Below are 22,703 nucleotides of genomic sequence, written 5' to 3' on the forward strand. Positions count from 1 at the left end.
TAGAAAATATGTCAACGGGCTCTATTTATGGAGTGGCTTCTTATCAGATCTGAACATTGTAATGTAAACTGATGGAACTCTCTCACCAACATTGTATCAACTCTAGTGTACCCCAAGATTTGGTTTTGCTCCTTGCACTAATGTCCTTATGTATCAACAACTTAACTGATGTCACCTCCAACAATACCCACAAATATTCATCCCTCCTAAACATTCTGTGCCCAAGTATCATCTACAAGTAATCTAGACACTTCATACCAAATTTGTGCTGACTCCCAGAATAGGAACCTTGAAAACATCTTCCCATAGAGTCATACCTATCTTGTTTCCTTCAATCATAAAACACTACACAAACCAAGGAAACATTATTGTATTTCTCCCATAAACATGAATAGCATGTAATTAGAACTGTTAAGATCACAACAAACACTAGATTTTACAGTAACTGAGGATGTTTCTTGATGAATGCTCATCCTCAACATAGCAAAGACTACATCAGAAAGATACTTCATATCCTAAATACTACAAACAAAATTCACAATGGAGTACTGCTCCTACATCTAAGATGGTGCTGCTGCTACTCACAGACATTCCAGACAACCTGAAAGAAAGGCCACTCAACAGATTGGCAGGGATGGTAACATCCACGCACATTCCATACTGTCCCATCATAGACATGCTGTCTCCTTTCTTTGCCTTTTTTCTCACTACTGCTGTGGCCTCTGTTTCTCAGAGCTAGTTAATCCTGTGCCACTTGCACTGTAACCTCTGCTGATGAACTTATACCATTCACTTCCCACTACAAATAGCCTTCCTCCACAGAATGTCAAACCTCTAGAATTTCCACTCTGTATACATTTTTCCCTTTAATCATGGATTTGCAACTTTCAAAAACAATGTCACTTACCTGGCATCTGAACAAGAAACTATTAACACCTTATTATCAGATCACCCCATAAGTTCTGTCTGAATTTTGAATAAAGAAAACAAGTGATCAAATGTTATATTTAATTGAAATTTAATCATCAATGTACTTTCCCTGATTATCTATGACTTCCTTCCATCTATTTACAAGCTTTTTTATCCTATCAATGTAAAACTCTTTTGGTTTCAAAGTGAAGAACTCTAAAATGCCAGTTTCAACCTCCACCTGGCTTGCAAAACTTATGTCCCCCAAATGATTCTATAAACAATGAAACAAATGGTAGTCTGAAGGAGCAAGGTGGATGAGGAATTTTTTCCCAATCAAGCTCTTCGATCTTCTGTGATGTGATCTTTGCAGTATGGGGTTGCGCATTGTCCTGATGAACCATCACTCTTTTACGATTCATTAAAGTGGGTCTTTTTTTCTTCAAAGCTTGGTTCAAACGCTCTAATTGCTGACAGCAGACTTGAGCATTGATTTTTGCATTAGGTGGTAACAATCCCACCAGATAGAGAGAAGAACCTTTTTCCCATGAAGTTCCCTTCTCGGTTGTAGTTGAGCTTTTTCCCTTTTACCAAGCCACTGTTTATGACGTTTAACATTTCAATAGAAGATCCATTTTTCATCACAAGTCACAAGTCTATCCAAAAAGGGTGAAATGAGTTCACAAGAATGGAAAGAAGAGCAGATGTCAACTTGGGATTTGCAGTTGCTTTCGGACAGTTCATGAAGCACCCATTTTCCAAGTTTAGGAACCTATCCAAGCTGTTGAAGATGACGATGAACAGTCATATGGTTTGAACTAAGCTTTATTGCCAATTCTTCAACTGATAATGCAGGATTTTCTTCAAGTAATGCCTCAAGGAGCTTATCATCAGACTCAACTGGATTCCTGTTTGATCTTGATCTTCAAGGCTGAAATTTCCACTTCTGAATTTTGCAAACCATCTTCAGCAAGTTCTTTCATTCAAGCATTCCTTCTCATAAACTGAGTGTATGTTTCGAGTTGCTTCAGCTGCAGTTTCCTTTTTTGTACTCATAGATCATTATGTGCCTGAAATGCTCTTTGGATACTTCCATATTAGAAAGGGTTTTAATCAAAGAAATTTTAATTCTATTATTCTGTAAAATAATATTTAATTAATTTAAATGTACACAAATGCATAAAAACAATTTTTAATTCCATTAGACATTCTAAAATACTATTAAATTTCATTCACTTTTAAAAAAGGTAAAATCGGACAGAACTTATGGGGTGATCTGATATATTCTCTCTATTTTGTAATTAATTTTCTGAAGTTTTCATGAGAAAATTACACATTATCAAAATTCAAACCAAGGCCGTAAATACTCAATGACACTCAGTAAACACATATATTACTTATGCACAATAGCCTTGTCAAAAACAAAAAAACTGCTATAGTTATTATAATGGTGATGATAAATAACACTCAAGTGTGAAGAAAAATTAGCATAAAAAACGAAAACTAGACACTGAATAAATTCAATTTTATTATAGATTAAATAAATGAACCAGAAGTTACTTGACTATTTCACAAGTTTCTTTTTATCATTGATATTCAGACAAATAAGAATAAGTTGTTGAAAAATAACAATAGCAAAACCCTATTGCTTCGCAATAGTTTTTCTCAGTAAGAATGGTGTATTAAAATGATGATTTAATAAAAATATTTCCCTTATAATTAGGTACTATTAAGAAAAACCTTGTAATGAGGTCTCAGTATGAAGTCACTTTTGATATAAAGATGATTTTTACACAAGAAAATGTCTTTATTTATACTAACCGTCTAAACTTAAGAAATACTAAATATTTTAAAGAACTATTATTACAATTTATTCATCTGTACAACAAAAGAAAAATGTTTTTTAAGGTTATTTTTTGAAATATGTCATTAATATTATTGAAATAACTGTAATAGTAACAAGGCAGTAAAAGGTTACCTTTACCTTAAGTTTTTTTTAAAAATAAACTTTTGAATCCAATAAAATTCTTTTGAAGTAAGATAAGAGTTGTGAAGGTATCATGAATAGAGTTGTTCATATATCACTTTTAAATAATATATTCAGTGCTGACACAAAAAATGAAAAAAAAAAAATACGCACAGCATAGTGCTATACCCTGAGCTCGCCAAAAAAATTTTTTATACTGTTAACTTTTTGGCAACAAGATAGATAATAGTGTCAAGACATTACTAAAATGGGGGCATGTCATAGTATTTTTCATCAACTGCAATATTCAAATGTCTAAACATAGGGAGAAAGATTGCCATGAGCGTTAGTATGGCAAAAATAAATATTGATGTATATTGAGTGAAAGGATTTAAGCCTTTCCAAATGGAAGTGATATCATTCTGAAATTCTCTGATGACTTCTGCAAACAGTGTCCTGAAAATATACAATTTTCTGATTAGATTGAAAACAAACAAAAACAAGAACATTTACATTTTAAAACATTTCAATTCTACTGATAGAATTAAGATAAGATATCTTAATGATTTTGAATGATTGGAGTCATTTAAAAATTGGAATCTATTGATTAAAAAAAAAGACAATAAAGCAATGAGAAAGATGATCATGCCAAAAATTAATTTTGCAATCATTATTATAATTTATGTGAAACCTGCCTGTCTGCAACATAACTCCAGGTTTAGTTTGCAATACCCCCTCTCTCAATCCATCTATCTATATATCTGTGTGTGTGTGCATGCGCACATACACATGAGAACAAATATATGAATCTCTATTCTGTCCACATCTCTATCTTGCTTTTTCTGTAATGATACATACATAACACATACATTCAGGTACAAATGTGACAATAACATTATCTATATGTGTGTGTGGTGCTGGTGGTGGTGGTGGTGGTGGTGGGCAAATACATATCTCTCAACAAGATCTTTAGTGACATTTAGTGATATTAAGATACAACTATTGGAAATAAGAAATTGCTTATTTTAGTGCTGCTGCCACGTAAAAAGCACCCACTACACTCTGCAGTTTGTGCTCATACCATGTATTATTATCATTATTATTATTGTTCGGTAATTTTATTTTTATAACGTGCTTTTACTTCACAACTGAGCACAGCTCTGTGTGCCTTGGGTATGTGCTGTGGTTAGCTGTGGTGCTCTTATGGTTACTGTATTCAAAGTGTTTTGCATAGGATGTGTGCAGTGCCCAGTAGTGCAATTTTCTGTATGTTATATATATTTGTAAGTCCTGGTGTTTTTGTTATGTATTTGTCTGAATATTTTTTTTATTATACCTAAGGCACCTACTATGATAGGAATTGTTTCTGTTTTTAGATTCCACATTCGAGTTACCTCTATTTCCAGGTCTTTGTATTTTGAAAGTTTCTCCATTTCTTTTTGGGAAACGTTGTCATCTGCTGGTATTGATACATCAATTAGAAAGCATTTTTTTCCTTCGTGATCTTTGACAATTATATCTGGCCTATTGGCCTTAATTTCTCTATCTGTGCATTGGCATATCCCAGAGTATGGTTGCTTTCTCGTTTTCTGTGACCTTTTCTGGCGTGTGTTTATACCATCTTTTTTCTGTTGTTATTCCATAGTGTTGGCATAGCTTCCAGTGTATATAGGTCCCAGTTCTGTTGTGTCTGTGAATATATTCCTTCTTAGCCAGGACTGGGCAGCCAGAGATAATATGATTTATTGTTTCTTGTCGATCTCCACATATTCTACAGTTACTTGTTATGTATCTTTTTGGTAATTTCTGGTGGGGAGGCTTTGGTCTTGTGCAGCAATTAAAAATCCTTCAGTCTCTGCTTTGAGTCCTGAGCTTCTCAATCATTGCTGGGATTTTTCTCTGTCTATTTCTTTTGCATTTAGTTTAGCCCAGTATTTACCATGTAGGGGCTTTTCTTGCTATCGTTTTATCATGGTCCGTTGCTGTTCTAGTTTTAGTTTGGATTTCATTGTTTTATAGCTTTTGTTGTTTCTTCTTCTTCTTCGTATTTGTTAGGTAGTATGATTTCTTGTTTGTATTTGTCAGCTTCCTTAAATACTGAAAACAGTTTTTTGTTTTGCTCGTGTTTTGTGGCTATTTGTATTAGTTTCCCTTGCTTTTGGAGTAGGTATTTTTGTAGTCCTATGGTGGTTATTTTATAATAGTTTTCTAGCTGTATAAGACCCCTGCCACCTTCTGTGCGTTGTATATATAGCCTTTCTATGTCAGATTTTGGATGGTGCATCCTATATCCTGTCATTATTTTTCTTGTTTTCCTGTCTATTTTACATAGTTCGTTTAGTGTCCAGTTAAGGATGTTGTAGCTGTAGCTTATAACTGGGACAGCTAAAGTGTTGATACCCATTATCTTGTTTTTAGCATTGAGCTCTGTTTTTAGTATTGATCTAACTCGTCTATAGTACTCTTTCTTTATTTTTTCTTTCATTTGTGTGTGTTGTGTCCTATCAAGTTCATTGACTCCTAAATATTTGTATGGCTGGCTTTCGTCTAGTTCTCTTATTTCATTGGCTTTATCTAGTGTGATGTTTCAGTAGTGTTTCCAGCTCTTTATCATTTCTTAGCGTTTCCAGCTCTTTATCATTTCTTCTTCTTATTATTATTATTAAGGCAGCAAGTAGACAGACTTGTTAGCATGCTGGGCAAAATGCTTAGCAGCATTTTGTCTGTCTTTATGTTCTGAGTTCAAACTCTCCCAAGGTTGACTTTGGTTTCCATTCTTTTGGAGTCAATAAATTAAGTACCAGTGAAATACTGGGGTCGATGTAATCAACCAGTCCTTTCCTCCCAAATTTCAGACCTCGTATCGATAGTAGAAAGGATTATTATTATTATTATTATTATTATTATTATTACAGGAATCCTTCACTTTATGGAAGTAATGCATTCCTGAAAATCTGGTTGTAACGCTAAATTCCATAATGTGAAATTAATGTTCCTATTGATTTTCATATTATCAAGTGAGATTGCATTCCTATGGACTTTTTCACAAAATAAAAAACACAAGAAACAACAGAGAACAAGCAACACAATCACCTTTATACATGAAAATAACTATTTCTAAACATACACAATACATTGTAGATACAACAGAACAAAACACATTTCAAGAGGAATAAGTTAGGGAATTAATAAGAATTGTAATATTGCAATGAACATTACTAGGAGGATTAGGGACAATATAGTTCATTATCAACATCAACTTGTAGGGTGAAGAACTGATTCAAAGTTGTTTAGTTTTTATGAGACAGCTCAGTATAGAAACTGAGCTCAATGTAAACTCTTGTAATTTTTATGTTACATTCACTATTAGGATCATTGTCAGCAAAAACCTGCAGACCAACCTCCATAAATGCCAACCCTTATGCAATAATATTTGTAGTTAATTTAAGTGGAACTTCCAATGTCTCATCTGTATTCTCAGCTTGTACTTTTTCTAACATCAGCTCTTTGTTAGATAAACTTTCTCTTTGGGAAACTAACAACTCAATCACATGATTTCTTCAAATCCTACATCCTTTGCAAGTGTCAATATCTTTCCAAATTTGATGTAGACTTTCTGCTTGAAGGAAACTTGTAATGTCAGATACAGTCTGACCATATAATTTTCCAAGCATTAATCAAAGTTGAAGGTTTCACTTCATCCCATTACTAAGCTATATTATCCACAGCATCTGTTATGTTGAATTTCTTCCAGAAATCTCTAACTGTAGGTTTATCCGCCCTGTTAATTGCTTTCATAGGGTTGCTCAAAAGTTCTCATATAATAAAGTTAGCTATCACACCTTCATCCAGTTGATGGAGCAAAAACATTATATTCTTGGTGATATATTCTACTTTCACATTATCAAAAAGGTCATCTAAGTTTGCTGGGTGGCTTGGTGTATTGTTTAAAATATGTTGGAAACATCATGTCTAGCATGGAATCATTCTATGGCAGGACAAAAAAGAAAAAATAAACGTTTGTAAACCACTCTTTGAAAAGGCTCTTAGTAATTCATGCCTTCTTAATTGAATCGCAAATCAAAGGTAGATTAAACTTTGTTGTGTAACCTGTGGTTTAAAGGCACAAAATAAAGTTGCTCTTGCCTCGAGTTGCAATCAGGGACGACCAGCCAAATCATTCAGTTGTAATCATGTCAACTCTGCGAATCCCTCGCCAGCTAGGACCACTACACATGACTGCTAGCAGCACACGACTTGCCTCACTCACAAACCCCATAACAAAAAGGCTGACTTGAACCTGTCACTCACCAATGTGGCATCATCTTGTCCTCTTCCAGTCTTTTTCCTTTCCAGTCAATTATCCTTACACCACATGCTCTCTGATCTAAAGATCACTGCTGCCCTGTTCTGTTTCATAATCATCCATCCACTTAGGGATGGGGAGGAAGGGGGGCGATGTTGATGTTCCCTTTGAGATCTCTGTAGGGTCACAGGACCAGCTTCTCCTTTCCCTTCATCATTGGAAGAGCTAATCATCCTTCAAATATTCAAGACATGACGCAACATTCCATCCACTGATACATTATTCAGAGTACTGATCACAGTCACCTTTCCTTTTTCTCAATGTGTTGTGCACTGAGCATTTAGGGGCTTCACCCACACTTTGTTTCCAACCTGTACAGATGCAACCTCTTCCACCTCTGGCTGCTGTAGCACCACATTTGAGTGTCTCCATTTGTACCAGAATACAGCCTTTGTAGGACATCACTCTTCAGTTTGCTCTACCATGGGTGACATGTTGTACCAGAAGACTGCCTCCATAAAGGAGATTCGTCCCCTCTTAGCCATGGCTATAATCATATGGTGGTGTTGTTCCACAATCCTGTTTCCACCTGGCTTGTATGCAGCTCTGAAGAAGCGTCTTGTGCTTCACCTCTCGAGCACCTCCCTCAGCTGCTCTGAGCAAAAACCTGTGCTGTTGTCCATTAATAGCTTGGCTACAGGCCCCCATATTTGCACATTCAGCACTTCTGGACTTTGGCAGCAGTCTCTGCCCTGATTTCTCTCCATATAGCCATTTGCCCCCATCCACAGTCAACCATTGAAAGGTACAGCTTTCCCTGATATTGTGTCACGTCTATGGCTAGCCTCTTCCAGTTTTTCTCTAACTGAATCTTTCCCGTTTCAAGTATGCTTAAGGTCGAATTGATGGATTGGTACCTGTTGCAATTCCCCACCATCCTTTGAATGCTCTCCCTAGTGACATTGGGGTCAACCATCCTGTCGAATTCCATGTGGTTCATGTTGTGCAGTCTCCTCAGTTCTGGGCCCTCCAGCCAACAAACCGCAGCTGCCCCACTCAGAACATCCTTTGCTGTTTCCAACAAATGCTTTTTCACTCTGGTTAGAACGTCCATATTATTCTTTTCTAAGGGCATGAAAACCACATGCAACTCCAGGCTGAATTCAGCAGCTAGCTCCCTCAGGATTCCTGGGTGACACTTAATCACCATTTCTGCTGCTCCTTTTGTGCAAATCCTCTTCCAATTGATCACTGACTCAGACCACCCTCACACCATGGCAGAATCAGTCTGGACCTTGACAAATCACAATCCCCATCTCAGTGCTAGGTTCACGCCTTTTAACACAGCGTCCAGTTCAGCTATGTTGATGTAGTTATAGCCGTCCTTCTTCCTAAGCCATGCCACATCTTCTACTTCAACACCTCCTATTTCCAGAATGACTCCCAACACTATGCTGCTTGCATTGCATCACAAGATCCCTTCTTTTGTATCAGGCATGTACCAGCTGTCCTTCACTGGATCTTCCACTCACACTCTCCCGAAGACCTCTTACATTATTACCATTGTTTTCTCTCCCACTTTTTCACCCCAGTTCACTCTTTTTGCTTGCCTTTTGATGTAGCTACATGCTGTTTGGAGCCATCCGGTCACAGGGTAGTGACCCACCAGCTTTCCGCACATCGAAAACAGCTCTTGCATATTCATATCCTGATTTAGGTCTGGGATCTCATTTTCTCAGTGAAATACAAGCTTACCAGCTTTATCACTTTTGAACCCGAGTCCTGGTGCCGTACCTCCTATAGCCCCTGGCAGCTTTGTTGTCAGACTGAACCTCCTAAGATAATCCACAATTTCCTCTGCCGATGCCATGTTCTCATCTACCAGGATGTCATCAATATATGAGCTGGTAGCCTGCTTCACTTTGGCTTCCTTTCCCAAAATTACCTCATGATCTTTGGCACCAAACTCAGGCTGTAACCCTGTCGAGTTTGGCAGTATGTTCTGTCACTGTACCTCCTCTGTTGGTACTTCCACAACTTCTCTGATACATGGAGCTTCAGACAGGCTGACTTGAAGTTGATGATTGTAGTTCCCCCACCATTCACCTCCATCCATGAAGGGCTTCTTCTCACGTCTGCTGTCTCACTGCTCATATGACAGGACATGTGTGTGTTCAACTCTCTGAAGTTCAGCACTGGTCAAACCGTATTCTTTGTTGGTTGAACCACAGCCACCAATGGCAGCACACCACTCATTGTCTCCTTACCCCATGGCATCAGAATACTCTCCTGTAGTCATCAGTTTACCTCTCTCTTGAACCTGGCTTCTCCTTTCAGGGTGTGCTCATAGAAGCTCACCTTGTTTCTCAATATAAAAGGTTCTCCTTTCAAGTAGTACTCCACCGTACATCTTTCACCGTCACACTCAACATGGAAGTCTCCATCTTCAATTGTGCCAATGGAAACCCCTCTTTCTGCTAGTAATCTGTCACTCTTCCTCTCTCTGCCAGTAATCCACCTTCTCCCTCTACTCCATGCTCACGGCATGCAGCACACCGGTCACAAAACTCTACTCCTGCTTTGCCAACTGTCACACTGGCCAGTCATATGATCGTGTCCATTCTGACCAGTACATCTATGCCATTCACCACCTACAGCCTTAACATGGATCTCTGTATCTTCAGTTCCACTTCGCTGACGCCCTTACATTTTGACCTCCCTGCCATCTACTGGACTGAGCCTGATGTTTTCTCTCCAGCCCTTGACCATTCTTGTGGTTATCAGAGTGGTCATACAACCCAGATCCATGAAGGCTTGAGCGTCCCTTTCCTTCACCATAAGCCTTACTACAGGCAGTGGTCAGTGGTGTGCCTTCAATTGGTCATAGAAGGAACTAACAGCACAGTAGTATCCCTCTCCTCATTTTCCTGCTTGCAGTTATTTGATATGTGCCCAGGTTGGCCGTATCAGTAACACACCACCATTGGTTTTGGTTCTGCACATTCCCTAACCATGTGTGAACCTTGATATCTGAAGCATGGTTCCTTGGCCATTCACCTTGCCAGACTTTTGCTGTCACTGTTTGCCACCTGCCTCTTCATTCTACTCATATCTATTGTCACTGTTGCCACTACATCGCATGTGTTGCTTTGTGTTAACACCCACAATTTGTCAATCATTTCTCCTACCAACACCATTTCAATGTACAACATCTGCTGCAGACAGAGAGATATGATTGGGGAATCCGGTCACAAAAGCCAGCTTTACCATCCACTCCATCACTGCTCCAGTAAACCCTGCAAGGCCGCCAACCTAATCTCACTCACATAGTTGTCAATCTGCTCACCGGTCTATCTCACTCTCCCAATCTTACTGTAGGCTTTAAAAGTCCCTCCATGTACGTGTCCTTCAATTTTTTCCACTATCTCCTGGTCTGCTTCATCCATCTCCAAGTATAGATTCAGTGCACTGCCTCCTAATTACAGTGGCATAAGATTAACCACATCTTCTGTACCCTGTAGCTTTGCCACAAGTCTCACCTTTTTTATCCAGACCACCACATCACCTTCCCCAGCGAACGGACTCAACACATCACTACCAATTCTGATTTTTGTGGTTACCACATGTCAGAATGGCAGAAGCACAAAAAATGTGGAAGAACAACAGAAATTAAAAAAATATATATATAATTCTTGGATGTATCCTCACAGCTGGTAACAATGTGCCAAAATAGCTTGTGGTTTAAAGGCATGAAATAAAGTTGCTCTTACCTCAAGTTGCAACCAAGGATGACCAGCCAAATCATTCAGTTGTAATCACATGTTGACTGCTGATCCCTCACCAGCTAGGACCACTACACATAACTGCTAGCAGCCCATGACTTGCCTCACCCGCAGACACCATAAGAAAGCGGCTGACTTAGATCTGTCACTCACCGACATGACATCATCTTGTCTCCTTCTGGTCCCTTCACGATATCTCTCTCCCTTCTGGTTAATTATCTTTCCACCACATAACCCTTGAAAGCCCTTAGGTTTTCAGAGTGATACACATATATGGGCTTTCATTTCATATCACTAGTGGCATTTCCTCCCAAAAGAAATATCAGACAATTTTTGGTAACTTTAAATCCTAGTGTTGATTTTTCTTCTTGAGAAATAAAAGTTCTAGCAGGCATGCACTTCCAGAAAAGTGCAGTTTCATCAACTTTGTACACTTACACTGATGTGATGCCCCTTTCAACTATCATTTTCTTCTACTGCTCAAGATAATTAGTAGCAGCCTCTGTATCAATGCTCACAGTTTCACCAGTCATTTTTATATTGTGCAAATTTGTGTGCTTCTTAAACATTTCAAATCAGCCTTTACTTACCAAAAAGGGTTTTTCATTAGATATTCCACCTTCCTTTTTCTGCAAATTGTCGTATAAACTTTTTTTTTAATTACCATCATGTTTATTGGCACATTGCACCAATTCCTTGGTCCATATACTCAAGAAACATTACATTGAAAAATGAAGCCTGGACGGTTAATGAAGTAACTTCTTGAGCACTCGACACAATTTTCTCTCTGTTGTCATGCATCTCTCTGTTGTCATGCATCTCTCTGTTGTCATGCATCTCTCTGTAGATATTGCAAGACTTGATGTTTTGGTAATATAACTTAACTTTTCTCCTGCATCAAGTCTTTTTAAAACATCAAGTTTAATATCCAGTGTAATCTCTTTATGGTTTCTCTTCATACTACTGCCTTCAGGTCTACTTGACAGCTTCTTTCCAGACCTCTTGAACTGAAGGCAAATCCAGCAGCAGTGGTGATTAATTATCCACAACAAATATGTTGTAAAACAGAGGTCTCCAAACTTTTTGGGCCACTGCCCCTCCCTCATGGCCACATAATACCCTCAGCACCCCCACCCCTATTTTTATGTATAAATAAATATTTCATATTTCACTAATTTATACATACTATGAATAATTTAATATTTAATATAATATTATATAATTTGTATACAATACTATAATAACATAATAAATTCATAGCATCCCCCAATCCACTGCCTTCCCCCCACCGTCCCCTTAGGCACCAGGGCCAGCCTGGACTGTCTCAACGCCTACTTTGAGAACCTATTTTGTAAAACGATTGGCCCAGGAAAGATCTGATTTGTAAGAGTAGAAAATTGTCGTATGAAAATTGATGCAATAATGAAAATGAGATGAAAAGTTGAAGGACTGCCGATTAATGTTAGCTGAAGGAAATCAGATTTTATAGGCAATTTGTCCTTTGAACTTCAGACTTAAGACATAAATACACACACACTCTCTCACACACGCATATACACTCACATTCATGCATACACATGTGCTGGCATACATGCTGATAACTATTGTAGTCAGTTGGATTCAAAAGTTGGTTGGTTGGTTGATAGTGGTAAAGATGTGGGTTGCATTGGTTTAGATGTCAGTGATAGTTGTGTGGGTATTGCTGATGTTGCTAATAGTATTATTATGGCTGTTTAGTTACATGTCAATCCTCACAGACCTAAGATCAAAAACCTGTTGTTCAACTTTTAAAATACACTAGGATACTGCATATATTTTTATTTGAAATGGATTTGCTTATCTACTTCATACTGTACTGTTGCTCTGGTAGTTGTGTTCGTGTTAATGATAGAAATACACACATGTTCACATATATATGTGCATATGTGTGTGTATATTGGCTAGGCCAAAAGTCACACACCAAAATATTTGACATTTTATTTAAATTATTTATTATTATTATTATTATTATTATTATTATTATTGTTCATCTTGTTCACAAGTATGTGTGTATTCATCATTATTGTATTTATTTTATTCAATTTTTTAAAAAATTGAAGCATGTCTTTGACATTTCCAGAGTGTACTGAACTTATTTTGTGCATAACTTTTGGCCCATACTGTATATATACACTCACATTATATACATTATACATACATGTGTGTATGTTGGCCAGTGAGCTAAGAAGAAAATGTAGCTTTAAGTTTTTAACGATTTAAAACTATGCAAAATGAGTTTCTGTAAGAGTGAAATTATAGGCTGAATCCTGAAATTAATGGTCATACTTTACAATTTCTGTAAGTGCAAAATCCCGGAACCTAAGGTAGCTGTAATTCTGGGAATGCCTGCAGATTATTGTATTTAGTATGGTCCATTCACACAGGTTGCAGCAAAAACCTTCCCACATTTTGCTGGTTGACAAAACTACTGAGGTAAAATGTTATTCAAAAAATATTGTAATAAAGTTAATGTGAAGGGATGTAGTTTTTTTTCATTTGGTTTTGGAAATATCTTCCCACTTTTGTTGTTGATTTCTGAAGTTTCCCACCACTTGACAAGTCATTTTCAGTGGTATTTCTGAAATTGTTTGGTATATAGCAGTACATGAATAGTTGTTGGTCAATGTTTGTAAACCTCAGCTTTCAGGTAATCCTAGAGAAACTATTATAGGGGTGATGTCAGATAAGCATGTAAGCCATCCAAGGTTACGACATATGGAGATCAAGTGTCCTGGAAACAGTTCTCTCAAATTTCCATTGGTCTTCTTACTTTATAAGCTGTGGCTCCATCCTTTTGAAACTACACATCTAAATTTCCAAGGTCTATGAATTTGGGCTCCAGAAAGTTCCATAACACTGCAACATACTGATCAGATATTATTGTAACTCTTTGACCTCCATCCTCAAAAATGTGAGGGCCCCAAACAACAAAATTTGCAACAGCATTACTGGATACTGTTTATTAGAATATATGCTACATTTAGTTAGAGAGGGATGTAGTAAAGAAATGAAGGTTCAGGTTATACTTGGAGCAAACCTTAGTTCTATAATTAGCAGTGAAATAATTGTTATCCTTAATAGTAAATATGTTTTGGTGTGAATTTTGCTAAGAGCATTATTAGAATTAGCTATACTACAGGTGGTATGTGGAGTGACTTGCTCCAACTTCTTTTTGAGCCTAGTTCTCTGTGGGACAAAACCTGTTGTAGCTCAGGTTTCTGCCACTAGAAGCCACTTGATGTGACCCTCAGGCATCAGTCTGCCAACTGTCATTGTCCAATGAGATCATACTGCCATGTGGTACATCTTTGTTTTGCAGTGCTTCTCCCATTTGTTGATTTTTGCGATGGCTGAAACAAAGGAACAGTGTGCTTCTATGAAATTCTGTTTTCTGTTGGGGAAAACGGTGGCCAAAGCAGTTGTCATGCTTCAAACATCTTGCAAGGACACTTCTATGAGCAAAACACAAGTTTATGAGTGGTTTCCCCACTTTAGGAATGGTCACTTGTTGCTTGAAGACCGACCTCAATCAGGAGGACTGTTAACTTCCTGAACAAATGAAAACATCATGAAAATTCATGAACTGATCTTGGAGGACTGGTGTGTCCTGGAAGTCCTGCCAATGAATTTCGAACAAGCAATTGCTCAAAAAACAGTTGCAGCATAGTTTATGCCTCACTTGCTCAAGGAAGATCAAAAGCAGTCATGACTGAATGTGTGTCATGAACTGAAAGAACAGTTGGAAATTGATCTGGACCTTTTTTCGAAGGTCATTACTGGTGATGAAAGCTGGTGCAATGGAATTTGCAGATGTGGAAGAGGTGAAGAAAGAAACAACAGTGGTGTTAAAAGGCATCATTTCACAAGAGTTCCAGCACTGCATCGAATAGTGGAAAACATGTCTGGACCAATGCATTGCTTCAAATGGAGAATATGTTGAAGGCAATAAAAGGGTAAACATGTAAAACTAGGTGAATAAAATAATATTGCAAAATTCCAGTCTCTTTTGGGTACCCTCTCATATAAATTAGATTTTAAATCTGGAGTTTCATCTAAAATGTTGGCCACTTTAATACTTTATTATGGAAGGTGATAGAAAGATAAATAGATAATTATCGAAAAATTTATGGAGAACTTCTGAGTATGTTCCAAATCAGACTTAGTGTATCTGGTAACTGTGAGAAGAGCATCATCCTTATAATCATCTTCCTATAACTTAAGGACTTGTTTGTTTAGTTGACATAATAGAAAATATTCTACCAATTCCATGACTTGCACAGAATCCAAAGATCCCATTATAATATGAAAGTGATCATTAGAGTAAACATTTAGCTCAGATCATATTATTGAAGGAGATGAGTGTTTTCTATCCATACAAAACAGAAGAGCTCATTTCCTTGCAAAGATTAATGCTCTGTTAAGATGGATAATAGCTAGTTATAATCAAATTGCAGAAAAGAAGTGTTAGATTTATTTTGTAAAGTATGGGAACAAATAATTACCTCTGTAGTATTCTGCTGCTATAATTAAATGTGAGTATAAAAGCATACTTCACCAGCTTTTCTCTGATGCTACCTATCTTTCTCACTATTCATTCTTAATACCGGCACTCTCCATCTATTATTTATATTAACCCCCTCCACCTCTACCATACATCTTCCCCGTCTTCATTCACTATATTTACTTTTTCCCTCATATTCCTACAACCTATCCAATCACATCACCCCTCTTTCCTCTCTTTGTCTCCTGCATCATTATTTCTACTGTATTGCTTCCCACTGCTTTCTGTATGGTCACTCATCTCCTCTTCCCTACATTTCCAACTCATATGTATCATTGGTCAACACTTCCAACCCTTATTCACCATTCACTGCACCCCCACCCCTGAACCCTACTCAATTTCTACAGTTGGCACCTACTTATCATACCGCCACACTTGTTCTTCATTATATTCCCCATCTCTAAACATTTCTCACTCTCCCATACACTAGCAACCTCTACCCACCCACATTCCTTGTTGTCCTGTTCCCACTCCATTTCATCTTGAGGGTCTCCCATGATGCCTCATCATCCCTATTTCTCTCTTTTTCCAGCTCCATCTGACCATGCCCACCCTAAGAAATTAGATAATGCAAGTAACCACATAGCTCTTCTACAGCAAGAAACCGTTTTGTTCTGAATCCTTCTCTCACACTTTAACCCCTCACCTTCTAGCATAGCTGCCACTCAAAGAGGAGTTTAGTCTTGCAAGCAACATGGTACCTTCACTAGTGTTAGCACCATGATATAAAGCACTCAGTACACAAATGTATGTATGTATGTATTGGCATGAGGAAGGCCATCCAGCCATAGAAACCAGACCAAAGCAGACATTAGAGTATGATGTAGTCTTTGGATGCATTGAATATTGTCAACCTATGCCAGCATGGAACACTGATATTAAATGAAGATGATAAGATGCTGCTGTAATATATGCTACACACACAAACACACACACACACACACACACTCATATAAATGATAAAAGATAAATATATATAAAAAAAATCGTAATTGTAAGAACACAGAAATAAATGAATAAAAACAGGATAAAAGAAAGATATAAAAATAAGAATAAAAAATGATGAGGATAAAGATAAAACAAAAAACAAGAATAATACAAATTAAAAAAAATAGAAGTGACAAATAGTAGAGATAATAGGCTATTAAATTACTGATAAAGCTAGGTCACTAGTCATAAACTCAGCAGAGCAAGAACTAGTGGGTTGCAATAATAGTAAATTAATTAGAGGTAGCCTGAGAGACATGAATATGTTAGCTGGGAGTCTAACATACTTGAGTGACTTTATGATACACATTAAGATCTGCAGTGACATACATGACTATGATGGAATTGTATCAACTTAGGTACAAATACACCAGAAGGAAAAAAAAAAAAACTTAAAACTTATGAACGGACTCCAATCAATACCTTATTGCATATATAGAACTTGTGCCAATAGATACCTGTGGTGTAAAAAAATCTGCTATACTATGGGAAGGGGATGGTAAAAGTGCATGTGATAAATAGATAGATAGATAGAGAGGGGAGAGAGAAAGGGTAGGAGAGAGAGAGAGAGAGGGAGAGATTCAAATGAATGCTGCTGGCACATACATGTGCATGCACACATACACAAACTTTATTAGTGCACACATACACATACAGACAATAATTAGCTGTGTGACTGTGTATTTGTGCATTCATATTTTTGTATGTTAGCATTCATATGTTTATTTGACTTTCTCTCTCACTATCAACCAGACAATTTAACAAGAGCAAGACATTGTCATGAACACTAAACAAAAATCCATCCATCCATCTATTCTATTAACCATATATTGGTTTACAATTTTGCAAAGGAGCTAATTGATTTCATCAACTCCGAAAGGATAAAAACTAAGATTGATCTCAGCAGCATTGAAAACAGAACTTAAAATGGACAAAATTCCACTAGCATACCACAGATTCTGCCAGCTTGCTGCCTTCAATTATCAATATATCAATAACTGTGTTCCTAACTTTCTTTACAAAATGTGTGTAATGATATGTCCTGGACACAAGCTATTACAAACTATTTAAATACTGCTAACTGTATTTCTAACTTTATAAAATGTGTATAATGGTATATTCAGCTACCTATAAATAACTATGTTCTAAAATTTTTTAATAAAAAGTATGACAGTATATCCTAAATATGGATTTTTCCAACTACCTATATATGTTAATAACCATGTTCTTAACTTCCTTCAAAAAATATGTATAATGGTATAATATCAAATGTTTCTTAACTTAATTTCGTTTTTGGATTTGCAAGATTTATGTGATTTCGTACGTTGAAGCATATTCTGTTGTCTGGGGAGAGTCATTTTCTTATTGTGCCTTGAAATTTAACACAGTCACCGTTAAAATTTCCACTTATTTCTTATTTTTATTTTCCTAAAATTTTCATTGCGTCTTGCAACCTTATCAATAGTTTTGACTCTGTCCGTTATTTACGCTGTGTTCTGTATTTGCTTTTGTTTGTTTTTGTGCATGTGTGTGTCTCAGTGTGTGTGTATGTATGCATGCATGTATGTGTGCATGTGTGTGTATGTATGTCTGTGTGTGTGTACATATGTATATATGTATGTTTGCATGTATGTATGTATGTATGTATGTATTCTGCATATTCCTGTGTTTGTGTGTTTTTTATGTATGTGTGTGCATGTGTGTATATGTATGTATGAACCTCTGTCTCCTTGTGTGTGCATGTCTGAGCGTGTGTGCGTGTGTGTTTTGCTACTATGTACCATGTTTGTATGTATGGGTGCACATCTTCATATGTGTGGACAAGTGTGTGTGTATGTGTGGACAAGTGTGTGTGTATATGTGGTCATGTGTTTCAGTCTTTATTTGCGTATGTGGTTGTCTGTTCATATACCCTATGTACCTACCTGTCTGTATGTAGACCTGTTGGTTTACATATACATACATGTGCATGCACACACACACACATACACACCCATACACACAGACATACATACATCTATCTGCATAAAAGCCCATCAACTGTTCTACTTTACCTGTGTAAAATGTGGGTATGGGGGTATGATATCTATGTATATTTCCTATTTAGTATTGGGGAAGTTTCATTTATAAGGACGTACTCCCGTATTTGTCTTAAAGTTGGGTCTTTTGGGTGCTTGGATAAGATGCGGATGTCAAGTTGACTCAAGTTGTCTCCATGCTGGTCTTTGACATGTTGGTAGAGTATGGAGGACTGTTTTTTGTCGTCGTATTGTCTCATATGTTCGTTTAGTCGTTCCGCAATGCTCCTAGATGTTTCACCTATGTATGTCATATTCAGGTCTTTACAAGCACTTTCCATGCATTTTATAATGTAAACTACATTTCTACTTCTGCAGTTAATACCAGGGCTAATCCTACATACCATGCAGTTATCATTGGAACATATGGTATTCTCAAAGGTGTACGTCCTACATAGTTGTGATCTGATGGAGTTCCCTGGCTTTTCAACAATCTTAATGTTGATTTTGGACACCTTCAGAGCTTTTCTAAACCTACACGCTAGTTCTCCATGGGCTGTGGCCTCTACAAACATCACTCCTTGATATCTGTCGGTTTTATACCACGTGTTCGCCTTGTTGGCTTTGTCACAAATTCTTTGTATCCTATTCCATTCTTTGTTTCTATATCTAGGGCAGGTACCACTGATATCATTACGTATAATCTTATCTAACCTCTTTCTAGCTCCCCTGTATACTCAAACCCTATCTTTCTGATTATATCCAGAGAACTGCATGCGGTGCATGGAGTTCTGTGTATATTTTTTCGTTTCATAGGGTTCGCATAGTGGGGAGATGTTGTTCATTATCCTAACTAAGTCTGTTATCAGTATGTTAATTTTCATGCTGTCTGACAAAGCTGAGTTCTTGTGAACAACATATTTTGAAGCTATGGGTTTCATATAATATGAGTGGAGGAGCTGCACTCTATTGTTCACAGTCTCTAACCAAAGTTCAGTATCAAGTACCGGGAGCTTATTGTTGGGGTGTTTAGTTGGGTAATCTATAGTTACCTTGATACTTTGGTGGATGGAGTTAGCTATTTGCTGGATGCTCTCCATTACGTTCCTTTCTGTTTCTACATGACCATCACTAGAGTTGGTCCTAACTATGATATTAATGTCATCTACATATCTGCTGTAAAGTAGAAGAGTTGTAGACTGTTCTGCTAACACATGTTTAAGTTTTCTGTCCCACCAGGTCATGAAGAGGCCGGCCACATCTCCAGCTACACCAACTCCAATGGCTGCACCTTGAACCTGCATGTATAGTTTTTTGTTGAACTTTACAATGTGGTTCTTCAAGGTGGTTTTTATACTGGCCCCTATTGCGTGAGCAATCATTTCCTTCACCTGATTGTTGTTCTCAGGGTTTTGGGTGGGTGCAGTCCAGCCACTCCAGCGTTCAGTGGTGATTTTTTTCACTGCTGAAGTGATGGTGAGTGGTCTTCCCCTCTGTGGCCTGGTGGGGCAGAATCTACTGAGGTCATGGTCATCCAAATAGTTACTGTCATAGCTTAGTCTGAGGAGGAGGCCCAGTTCCCTCGTGTTGACCTTGCGGAACTCCACTTCACTCTCACAGATCACCTGAATGCATATCTCCACAGCAAAATCTATGTCTATAGATGGGTAGAGTGAAATCACATCCATACTACCCACTACACAACCTGTGAGGTTGTTGGAGTGGTTGCAAGTACTGATTTTACCGAGGAGATCTTCCGTGCTCACACAGCCATCTGGAGACATCTCTATGAGAGGTTGTAATACCCGTGAGAGGAACTTAATTGTTTTACCAAAATAACAATGGCAAACAATGACCATAAAGCATGACAGTAAGAATTGAATTGAGAGGGGCAGAGAATATACAGGGAAAAATTGGGGAAAGAGCAAAGAAGAAATAAGAAACTGGAATAAAGATAAGAGAAACAGCAATGAAGCAAAGCTTTAATTCAGGAGGAGTGAAAGCATTAATTCAAGATGAGAAGAATAAATTAATACGAGTAATGGAGTTAGAAGGTGTCATATAATGAACAGCAAAGCTGAAGCTAATAAGGAAAGAATGAGAATTGTTAATCAAATAAAATATAAAAGATGATGACAAGCAAGATACAGTGATACCTTGCAAGAGAAATCTGCATTTTCCTGTCTTTCAAAATGTTACGAAAATGTAGCAGAGCAGTGTTATTAAATAAAGCAGCTGCATGACCTGTAAATACTTTTCCAGGATGATCTTTTTCTACAAATTCAGGAACATACTGCCACTTTGCCAATACTGACTTTATGTCACTCATAGAAATAACCTTCTCCACTACAATGTCCTCCTCCAGGGAACCAATCTCTTCCACTGCAACTGAATGCTGCTGCTCTTGAAACTGCAGGAGTTCATCTATCATCAGCTCCTCTGAGTGTTTCTCGATGAGATTGTTAATGTCCCCATTGTCAATTTCAAGGCCCATAGACTTGCCAAGAGATGCTATCTCCTCGACTACAAGTGTCTCCCACTCAAACCCCTTGAAGTCTCTTTTGGATACGCAGTCAGGCCACAGCTTCCACCATGCAGAATTCAGCATTCTCCTTATTACACCCTGCCTCGCCATATTGAGGATTTTCAGGCAGTTAACAATGTTGTAGTGCTCCTTCCAAAACTCACAAGGGGTTAGATTTGTATTTTTGGTGACTTTAAAGCACTGACAAAACAGGTGTTTGGAGTACAATTTCTTAAAATTAGAAATTACCTGTTGGTCTATGGACTGCAAGATAGGGGTGGCGTTGCAAGAACTTTTATGAATTTAAGTTCGTCCAGAGTATCATCTTTGAGGTTAGGAGGGTGAGCAGGAGCAGTGTCAAAGACAAGGAGGGCCTTGAGAGGAAGATTGTTCTCTAGAAGGTACTTTTTCATTGCTGGTTTGAAGACAAGGTTGACCCACTCGGTGAAGAATTGCCTGGTGACTCAGGTCTTAATGTTTCCCCTCCACATGACCTACAGCTTCTCTTTCAGGATTTTGTGTGACTTGAACACTCATGGATTTTTGGAATGGTAGACAAGGTGCAGTTTAGTCTTCAAGTCTCCACTCACATTAGCACAAAGGATGAGAGTTAGCCTATCTTTCATAGGCTTGTGGCCTGGTATTTTCTTCTTCTCTGTAGCTATGTAGGTTCTTCTGAGTGTTTTTTTTTCCAAAAAAGGCTAGTTTCATCACAGTTGAATACTTGTGCAATGTACCCCTTTGCTGTGGTGAGCTGATGAAATTTATGCACAAAATCCTCAGCTGCCTTTGTATCAGAACTCGCTGCTTCTCCACTATGAACACCAACCCTCTTCTTGAAATTATCAAACCAGCTGCGACTGGCCTTAAATGCATCTGCTGATGTCTCCTCCATCGAAGTACCAGAGTTCTTCTTCAGGAGATCCTTATTCAGCGCTTGTGCTTTCTCGCAGATGATGGTCTCTGTAATTTTATACCCTGTAAGTTGCTTCTTGATCTACAGAAGCAATTTTTCTATCTCTTCATGGACAAATGTGCATTGCTTGGAGAGCTGTTGTAACAGCCTTGAGCTCGTCCTTTTTCTTCAGGATGGCGCAGATCGTTGATGTGCTTCAGTTGTATTGATGTGCTATGCCACTACATGCATTCCTCACTCTTTTGCCAGTTGAATAGTTGCTTAGGATTTAACATATTTTATATCATGTATATAAAACTGAGGGTGTGTGTGTGTGTGTGTGTGTGTGTGTGTGTGTGTGTGTAAATCCGCAAAACTTCTGAAGTTTGCAACTGATTGGGAACATACATTCCAAAGATGGTTTTAAACTCTTAAAATTTTTCACATAATGAGTAATGGGGCCCCTGGGGGTAGAAAACTCCCCTTTCCTGGGGTACATATGATTGTCCGCATGGTCCACGCCTTGCTTCTGTTCAAACTGGAAAAAACAGCTACTGAAATGATATAAGTAGGTTGTATTAAATGGATTAACCAATGTAGACTTCAAACTGCATTGTCTACGTGGTAGCAATAACAGCATGTTCCCATAGTACCATAGGTTCAATTTGTTGGGATGAAAACTGTTTGGAATGCATTATGTTTATTATGAAAAATTT

General features: G+C 37.7%; 1 protein-coding gene across 1 annotated transcript in view; it reads right to left on the minus strand.

The window, feature by feature from the left end:
• Nucleotides 1-2,419: 2,419 nt before the first annotated feature.
• The window catches only part of LOC106874321 (uncharacterized), a 456,333-nt gene continuing 436,049 nt past the window's right edge, over nt 2,420-22,703 (minus strand). The window contains exon 23 of the mRNA XM_089338627.1: nt 2,420-3,331. Within this exon, the coding sequence (XP_089194753.1) occupies nt 3,139-3,331 (193 nt within the window). The 3' untranslated portion in view covers nt 2,420-3,138. The remainder of the gene's footprint in view (nt 3,332-22,703) is intronic.

This window comes from Octopus bimaculoides, chromosome 2 (genome assembly GCF_046866305.1).
Source record: "Octopus bimaculoides isolate indiv1 chromosome 2, ASM4686630v1, whole genome shotgun sequence".
Lineage (NCBI taxonomy): Eukaryota > Metazoa > Mollusca > Cephalopoda > Octopoda > Octopodidae > Octopus > Octopus bimaculoides.